The sequence below is a fragment of the Centroberyx gerrardi genome, chromosome 23 (assembly GCF_048128805.1).
Source record: "Centroberyx gerrardi isolate f3 chromosome 23, fCenGer3.hap1.cur.20231027, whole genome shotgun sequence".
In the NCBI taxonomy this organism is placed as follows: Eukaryota; Metazoa; Chordata; class Actinopteri; order Beryciformes; family Berycidae; genus Centroberyx; species Centroberyx gerrardi.
In genome coordinates this window covers 4,340,138-4,350,137 of record NC_136019.1, presented here as the reverse complement: position 1 = coordinate 4,350,137, position 10,000 = coordinate 4,340,138, and the positions used below count along the sequence as shown (strand labels likewise).

General features: G+C 44.5%; 1 protein-coding gene across 2 annotated transcripts in view; it reads left to right on the top strand.

Moving 5' to 3' along the window:
• Positions 1–10,000, top strand: part of exoc6b (exocyst complex component 6B) — a 106,900-nt gene that overhangs the window by 48,090 nt on the left and 48,810 nt on the right. For both annotated transcript variants that reach the window (XM_078291694.1, XM_078291695.1), the window contains exons 16-18: positions 8,121–8,232; positions 8,698–8,832; positions 9,559–9,747. In XM_078291694.1, the coding sequence (XP_078147820.1) occupies positions 8,121–8,232; positions 8,698–8,832; positions 9,559–9,747 (436 nt within the window). The remainder of the gene's footprint in view (positions 1–8,120; positions 8,233–8,697; positions 8,833–9,558; positions 9,748–10,000) is intronic.

Here is a 10,000-nt window from a genome sequence, read left to right as displayed (position 1 = left end):
ACTACAAAACTAGAAATGCACTCATACACACACAAACACATGCACACTTGAAACTTGAACTGCACACACACGCAACACACACACACATAAAAACACACGCAAGAAACTCGAACTGCACAGCACACACACACACTAAACAAGATACACACACAGTATATACACAGCAAAATCCACACGTATTACACAGAAACACACACGCTTACACAAACACGCAGACACACACTCTCATACACACACACACGCTGTGAATCCCCATTTGATATGTATTATTAGTGTCAAGCTCTGATTTGGTTGGTGGTTTAGAACTATGCAGCATTATCATCCATTCATACTCATATCCCGAGGGGTTAGGAGTGTGTGTGTGTGTGTGTGTGTGTGTGTTTGCTTCTGAATTTTCATTCAGAGCTTGTTTGTATGTGAGTTTCTTGTTTCTGTGAGCGTGTGCTTGTGTTTCTGTGAGCGTGTGTGTTACTGGCTTCTGTGTGTGTATCTGTGGTTGTTTCCTGGTTGTGTGTCCGGTGTCCGGTTGTGTGCGAGTGTGTGCGTCTGTGTCTCTAGTATTTGTGTGTTTGTGTGTGTGTGTGTGTTTCTCTGTGCGCTTGTGTTTCTGCATGTGTGTGCTGCAACTTTCGTGTACAAGTGTGCTTCTAGTTTCTGCGTGTGTCTAGTTTTTGTGTGTGTGTGTATAGCATCTGCGTGTATGCTTATGTTTGCGTGTGTGTGCTTGTGTTTGTGCTTGTGTGTGTGTGTGCGTACTTTGAGTTTTGCCTATAGGTGTGTGTTTCTGGATTCTATATGTGTGTGTCCCTTCCATCTGCGCGTGTGCTTGTATTTCTGTTTGTGCGTGCTTATGTTTCCGTGCTCGTGTTTCTGTGTGTGTGTGTGTGTGTGTGTGTTGATTCTCCGTGGGGGCTGGGAACCGGGGAGGTATCGTTGATCCGTGACCGGCGGAAGAAAGAGAGAACGAGGGAGGAGGAGGAGGAGGAGGAGGAGGAGGAGAGAGTGATTGGGACCGAAGAAGAAGTCTAATCAGAGGAAGGGTATTAGCATAACGCAGAAAAAAGAGCAGAGGGGGAAAAAAGAGGAATGAGACAAACTGTCCGCCTTTGTTTATTCGTTTCAGTCTGTAGTCAGTAGCTACACGGTATGCGCACACACACACACACACACACACACACACACACTCTTTGGCATGGTGGGATGTAAAGCAGTGACCCGGGCGGTGGAGCAGGCAGAGCTTTTCCTTCCTCTAAGCTCATGCTTCTAAGAGCACATTGTCTTCTCCAGAGGGAAAAATGAACCGCTGTCGTTCCATGAGGCCGGACCGCTTTTTTTTTACGCAACTAGTCTGCTAAACACCCGGTTTACTCTAACCTGAACTTTAAAGGGGAACGCCACCCATTTTAAAGATTCACATGTGTCGTTCCCTGTGGCCCAGGACGGTTCAGTCAGCGTTTGTGAACTTGCATCGTTCTTTCCTAAAGCTAGAAACTGGAGAAACTGACCCTCGAATTTGTGATGTCGCTGCGATGTAAAATCTGGCTCTGCTCCATAGACAATGAATGGGGAGCTGACTTTGCCGACACGGAAGATATTTGAGTGAGTTCTTGCACCTAAATGAGGTTTAAATTCTGGTTCATAACTGTTAGTAATGCTAGAATATGAACTTCATTTTGGTGTGACAGCTGAACTTCAAAGTCAGCGCCCCATTCATTGTCTATGGAGCAGCTGCTGATTTTACATCACAAATTAAAGGATTCTCTCTCTGATTTCTAGCTTTAAGGAAGAGTGGTACAGGTTCACAAACATTGACTGAACTGTCCTGGGGCACAGAAATAACTCTGAATTCTTAAAATGGGAAAACTGATACAACCTCAGTAACAGTTGAATCCTACAGAACAGCCAGAGAAACATATTAAATATCAACATCTCCCTTTAAATTAACATGCGTCTACTTTAATTTTACAATGTAATATTGTTTTAGACATTTTGCCCATATAACCATTGATTTGTCTTTTGAAGAGGCGGAGCAGAAACTGCAGAAAGTGTTTCCTGTAGGGTAAATGTGTTGCTGACACGCTGCTGCCTCTGCTTTCACATCTAAAAAGCACAGTAAAACAAAGAAGAACACGACAATCTGAAGTTATCTAGAGCGTGATATTCTGGTCATATGTAATGGAAGACTTGTGATCAAGAGTGTGAATCTTATGCACATTAGCAGCAGGAAACATGGCATTAAATGGATGACAGAAGTGCCAGTTTTGGAAGAACTTGTACAATAGTTCGGTTTCTCAAATCCGGTAGCCCTAGCTAACCCCTAGGGCTTTTTGAGTAGAGGTTCAAATAACGTCTTGATTTGGTTCTGTTTCTGAAGCACTTGAAATAAATGTTTGGTTGTTTAAAAACTCGAAAAAGTCTTTTATCGTCTGTCTGACCTGAACAAAAAGTACGGACAGATGTTTTTTTTTTTTTGCCTCTTGTTGACCAGACAGCACTAATCGTTCTTCTCAATCAGAGTAATGACTCGACTATTTGACCTGGCTTGATTTCTACGGTTATGCACGCCCTGCTATCTGGTTACCATGGCGGCACGCCTTCCTGCCAGCTTCAGACACACACACACACACACACACACGCAGGTCCGGATGCAGACTGGACGATGGAGTAGGGTTGTGGTTATTGATCCTCCTGACCCCTGACCTTCACCTCTGTTCTGATTTCTGATTGGGGGGGAAAGAGTGTATGCATGTGTGTGTGTGTGCTTACTACTGGTCTACCTCTGTTTGTGCGATTTTCTTTCTCCAATTACTCTGATCAAAAAAAAGGAAACTGCCCATTACAACTCAACTTAGCACTTATTTTTTATTGTTTCCAGCACTTCTCTTCCTTTTGCACTAAGCTCCCTTTATACTAGGAGTCTTTACGGCACATTTCAAAAGGATCTTATGTGCTACAATAATTTAGGAGAGTTGCTGTTGCAGAGTGTTAAGACAAATAATGAGATGCACATAGAAATTACATATGCATGACCATGACAGACGCAAAGAGACTTTATTTTTGGACCAGCGCTATTAGGAACACTTTCCGCCTATTGCGCCCCTCTGATTTGGTGGTTTCAGTAATATAGTGCATGCTCTTCCCTGAACTCTTCCCTGAGCAAGGAAACGCTTGACTGAAGGAGGGATACAAAGTGTATTGAAAGCAGGTGCTTGCAAATAGGAGTGGGCCCTGAGGAAAAATTACATCCCATCATGCTTACGACCGCGCTGGACTCAGTCGCCCGTTATTTTGGCTACAATGGCTGGAGAGGGAAAGAGATCTCGGTGAATTTGACAAAGGGCCGACTGTTGGGGCAGGTTTGGCAGGAGCGTCGGTGATGAAGGGTGATGCTCAGCTCGCCGATGTTTCACGAGCAACAGAGCAGCAGATGAGGTGATGTTGGCATGAAAATCTGTGGGAAAGACATCACCTTGTAGCCTAGAGGTAAAAGAAGCGGGCTGCGGCCGGAGGGTCGCCGGTTTAAATCCTGGGAAAAATCTGGGAGGGGGGAGAATGAAAGAGAAAGCCCTCTCTCAACAGAGGTGTGGCCTTCAACAAACCGTCCAGCAGCAGAAGACTGTGAGTGTGCAGAGCTGTGGATGTGAAGCGGGGTGTTGCTGAAAAAGAGCATGCGTGCTCAGCCGACCTTTTCCCGGGTAAACAAATGCTAACAAAGAAAACCGTGGCAACCGCGGATGAAAGCGAACACGCCTCGACCGCGCCGTCCGCTCATCGGTTCAAGATGCGAGCGAAGGCGGGCCAAGCGACTCGGAATCGAATCGCTTGGTGTCGATCTGGCGGCTTCATCACGATCGCTCCCACATTTCTGCAGCAGAGTTCCAGACACTTGGAGAGTTGATGCCAAGGTGCTTTCAGCTGCGTACGCACCGCCAGAGTTTGGTAGTGACAACCGAATTTATCAATGACCGTGAATGCGCATGTGTACGGTACGCATTGGAGCAGACCGGAGTGAAATGACTAGACTGCATAGTGATGTTTACTTCAGACCGGTATGGCGGCTCCCATCGCTTGAGTTTTCAGTTTACTTAACACCAGATACACACCAGTAAACAGAGGCGTCAATTCATTCGTAAGATCTCAATAAACCGTCACTGACAGTGGCGTCATTTTCTCTTTTTCCACCACGGGAACTTGATCGTTTTAAGCGACGCAACATTTGGCCCAAACACCACAGAACCGGTAGGAACAACCACAACGTTGAGGAAACAAGCTGGATAGAAAATTTGAGAATGTCTCACCACATCTCACCTCCGTCTCTTTCAAAATAACGATGATAACGTAACGTAACGAGTGTCGCGCCTTAGGTCACCTATCAACCAGTCGTCCGGTCCGGTTCCGGTACACACACGACTAACTGAATCCGCTCTCAAATTCAGTAGTCAAGGGGCGTCCCGGTGGCTCAGTGGTCTAAGGTGCGTACGATGTAAACGAGACGTCCTGGGTTCGGATGTCCGTTGTCCTTTGTCGCATGTTGTCCCCCTCTCTGTCCCAATCTCTCTACTTTGAACTATCAAATAAAGGTGAAAATGCGCCAAAAAAGGATGAGTAGTCAAAACCTGGTAGTGTTCAGGTAGTGAGTTCGGTTGTAGAATGCGGTTGTCACTCCGAACCGAACTGTGTATGAACACAACAGGACTGACGACCGTATTTAGCAGCAGTGTGTATGTGTGTTTTGGCGGCTCGTGGTGACGCAGTTTGCTACTTCCTGAAACACTTCCTGTTGGTGTTTCCTTTGTTTAGGAGCTTACCTGTACAGGCGGATCATGGTTATGGTGTTTCTCCAGCACTGTGGGCGTCAAGAGGCAGATTCATGTCAGCCAATCAGGAGTGAGCCTCTTCATTCCTCTATACCTGCGCTCTGTCAAACCGCAGCCATTTTCTTATTTCACATAGTTTTTTTTCCAAATGGTGACAGTTTATTTTGATTTGAAGCTGGTTGAAGAGTTAAACGGCCTCGGCGTTTATGTGAGAACTGCTGTTTCAGTGACAAATGACTCAGACGCTCGTGCTAAGGAGCCATTTGAGGGCGAGAGAAAACTATGAGTGGAACTCTATTCGCCTGCCACTGTACACACACTGAGGCAGACCGAGACACACACACACACACACACACATTGTGGAGACACACACAGACAGGCCGACACCTACACACATACACTCTCAAGCTGTCCACCTTCCAAATCTCAGCACACACTGCAAATCCCTGACTTTGAGAGGCTCGGCAGACCCACACATAAACACACATACACACACACACACACACACACACAAAGACAGTGTAGTTAGTTGGCAGATTGATGACCGCAGTTAATTTCCATCATGTGGGGACCGCTACATAGCGGCTGTCACTCACCGTTCAACACAGCCACTCAAAATATTGCTGCTGGCTAGTACACAGGGTGTGTGTGTGTGTGTGTGAGAGAGAGAGAGAGAGAGAGAGAGAGAGAGTTATTGTGTGTTTGCATGTTCTTTTTCACTGTCCAGAGTGCGTCTCTTGGTTCATGCATACCTGTGGCTTTCTGGCTCTGTGTGCTGTAAGCCTTTTACTGTTTTTATTGCTGACTGTGCTTTTTTTTTGGGTAACTTTTTGATTTTTTGTTATTGTTGTTGCTGTGTGTAAATATTAGGAAACATCGTCGCACGTATCTATCCGTCTGTCAGACTGCTGTCAGTGCGTCTGCGCTGACGCCGCTTGGCTTCCTCCGACAGCAGCGACCGCCGGACATTTATTGTGACTGATGGCGGCATAAATATAATGAAATATGATCGTCCAAGTCTGTGTGTTTGCGGTCTGTGTGTGTGTGTGTGTGTGTGTGTGTGTGTATTTGCAGAGTTCACTAGCGTACGTTGACTTCTCAGCGCTCTCCACACCCCCCACTCCCCACTCCCAAAATGCCATTTTCGTCCACTCGGCACTTCTGCTGCTCCAGGAATGATTCCCCCCCCCCCCCTCCCTCCCCCCCGCTCAGAAATTGTCGGAACGTTTTTAGGATTCCTCCACTTTTTTGGAAACGGAGAGAGAGTTTGGAATTCCAGCTCTCACTCTCTCCCTCAGGCGACACGATGCATTTGTGTGTGTGTGTGTGTGTGTGTGTGTGTGTGTGCATGTGTGTGTGTGTTTAGGTTGAATTCCAGGCACAGACAATTTACTGATTTGGATGGAATGTGTTTGTTACCCACAGGGCTCTGGAATTGGACACGCGCAAACACACACACACACACACACACACACACACACACACACACACACACACACACAACCCTCATCATTCCGCAGTGGGAGAAAGGAAAAATGATCTCTCTCTTTTTCGTTTCCGCTGATTCTCCCTGTGTGATGTGTGTTTGACCTCCTCTGACCTCGTGTGTTTGTGTGTGTGTGTGTGTGTGTGTGTATTTGTGATAGTATGAGTGTAAGTGCCTGTCTTTATGAGATGTGTGTGTTTTGTGTATTTGTCCCCTTCTGACTGTGTGTGCATGTGCGTCTTTGCGTTTTGCGTTGTGTATTGACCTTCTCCTGACTGTGTATTTTTGTGTGTGTGTGTGTGTGTGTGCGTGTGTCCCTCTTCTGACCGTGTGTGCAACCTCTTGCCGGAGTCAAACAGAGGTTGGACTCGGTCAGGCCCGAGTTCTGCTTTCCGTGCCGTTACCAAACCAGCCGGGGCTCCGGGCTGAGGGTGGGCTGCCATGGAAAAACCAAACGAAATCCCCCAAAACTGAACAGAAAGGCGTCTGGACTTCTTCACCAAACATTACCCACATTTCAAACATAACAAAATCAATAGTATGTCAAAGATTTTTTAAGTGGGTCCGATTATCCATCATCAAACATTTGTTTTAACAGGAGATTTGAGCTAATTTGAGACTCAACAAACGCTGAAAGGCCGTAATTGATTCACACAGGTGGTTTGAGAGCTGGCAGGAGGCAGCGCACTGGTTCTCTTCATGCCTTTTTATGCTTCACACAGTTGTTGATTCTTGACAATTTACAGTCTGTTGAGAACGGGGGGAAGACGATTATGTTTAAATGTCGGCATGGCTAATACCATGACAGGTAATACCATAACAAAGCTAATACCATGACAAAAATACACCATCCACATTTAGTTTTGATTCAGTAGCGGTCGAAAAATCCGTAGTTTGGATCGGGCTCTGTAAGTTGGGGGATGAGTGTGTTTTTCCTTTGTATTTTTTGATTCTGAGAGTTTTCTGACATGAAGACCTTCACTAAGTTGATACAATTGGACAGAAATTTGACTGGACTTTGGTTGGTGCAGTGCAATATAGAGGCATTTACACAAGCAAACAAGCAGCAATCAAGCTTTACAATCAAGCTTTACAAACTGATTTTAAATATCAAATGTCGGAGACAAAGAAGAAAAGAAAGAAGAGATTTCTGATAATATATGCAGTGTATAAAATAAGTGGGGCTCAGTAGTAAGTTACATACAGTTTTCTAAACTTTTTGGGGGTTTCATTACACTATATTGTAATTATGTATGACTGTTATTAAGGGAGACGCTACATAAGCCCCTCTGGGTTTCTTTGGTCTTCCTTGCACATGCTCTTTATGATGTTGGTATACATTATGGATATTTTGTTGGAATTACTCTTTTGTGCTAAATAAAATAAAAAACAAAACAAAAAACATAGTAAGTTCTTACCCAAACTCACACAAAATAAACATACTTTCTTTTAGTACTTTCTTATAAAGTGGGTCTGATTATCCATCATCTAGCTGCTGTCTTATTAGGAGATTTGAACCAGTGTCATACTTACAATAATATGATTATGTTCATTCACGTTGGTGGATATTTAGATTTTTTCCTGACATTGAGAGATTCACATACACTGTTTATACTGGCATGCATAAGCAGAGGCATCAACCTTACTCAATGATGCTCTGCTGTTATTATAGGATATTCAATGTCTAATTTTATAAAAATGATTTAATTGTTGGATATTTTGTTAATGTTTACCGTGGCTGATGTGTTTCTTATGTGTGTATGTGGTGTCTTTGTGTGTGTGTGTGTGTGTGTGTGTGTGTGTGTGTGTGTCCTCAGTTCCACAGAGGTAGATGATATGATCCGTAAGTCGACCAACCTGTTGTTGACCAGAACCCTCAGCCACTGTCTGCAGTACGCCATCAAGAAGAAGAACGTCGGCCTGGCAGAGGTACTGTGTGTGTGTGTGTGTGTGTGTGTGTGTGTGAGTGAGTGAGTGTGTCTTACTCTACAAAAATGCAGCTTGTAACAATCTCTCTCCAAGGGAAGGGGCTAATAGCGATTGCAAAATTTCAGTGTAACTTTTGTTTTTTTGTAACTTTTCAGCTCATGACCTTCACAAAAATGGGGAACTTTGACACCAATTGCTGATTTTATTTTCCTCTATCCAGGCTTATCATCTAGTTAGACTGGATAATCATTGGAAGGAGCCTGGTAGCTGTAAATAGGCATTATTTCACAGGAATAAAGCATTTATAATTAGTCCATATAATGGTAAGGTGCCATGCTGACAATCATATTTCATTATATTTATGGGTGGATCAGGTCATCATAAGCCCTTTCACTCCATGATGTTTATATCAAACATCCCCAACCATTATTATTTTCCCTGTTTGCTTGGTATGTGTGTGTCTAGTTGGTGCAGGTGATCATTAACACCACCCACCTGGAGCAGTCCTGCCACTACCTGGAGGAGTTTATATCAAACATCACCAACGTCCCTCCTGACACGGCCAACGCTACCAAGCTGTACGGGACCTCTACCTTCAAGGTACACACACACACACACACACACACACACACACACACACACACCCTTCCATCTTCTCTTTTTTTCAATCTGTCTTTGTTGGTTCTATCCTTTTTTCATTCTTTGTTCCCTTCCTTCGTTCCTTTCCTTACTCCTTTCTCCCCAAAAACCTTGATCTTTTTTTTCTTACTTCCGTTTCCTTTTCTTTCCTTAATTTCATCTTTTTTATCTCAGGTGCTTAGACTATTGATTGCATCTCTTCTTTGTATGTTTTTTATCATCAAAGTTGATCCGTTTTTTATCACTTTGGAGAATTTTAACATCACTAAATCGTTACCACATTATTTTTTGAGACATTAGTATAATTATCGTAAACAAATGAGACAGTCGGTGAGAAGACTGGCCTCTACTCTGCATCCTCCATTGTTTCTCCACCTCTACCAGATTTCCCTGGAGGGAAATCTGCTGGATCGCTTTACGGCACAAAACAGGAAGAGGTTCTGTTCTTCCAGAGCAAACGGAGCTAAAGCTGAAAGAGTTTCTGGCAGCAGATGGTGGAAGGAGGGAAAGGAAGATGGAGAAATCACTTCCAACATGTTGATCCTCTTCAGTAAAGACAAGAAGCAAAGATCCTCTCATTGGCAGGAAGCAGCAGGGTTTATGGGAAATGTAGTCTTAATTTTGACATACACCATGATCTGCTGATGAATGAATCTAACCTCTAACCTCTAAGCTCTCCCCCTGCAGGACGCCCGTCACTCGGCCGAGGCGGAGATCTACACCAATCTGAACGCCAAGATCGACCAGTTCCTGCAGCTGGCTGATTATGATTGGACGGCTGCGGTGCAGGGAGGCGGGGCCTTGACTCCCAGCGACTACCTGACCGACCTGATCGCTTTTCTAAGGAGCACCTTCAGTGTCTTCACCAACCTGCCTGTTAGTACACACGCACACACACACACACCCACACACACACACACACACACAAACTGGACGACACACACACTTTAACTCACAAACTTTAACTAAAACACTTTAACTCACAAAAAGGCTCTTGTACATTACACACACACACATACACACACACACACAAACACACACACACACACACACACACATCCATAGCATCTTCTCAAGCTGATAAAGACAAATATTACATCTGCATACTTGATCCTTGGACTTGTGTGTG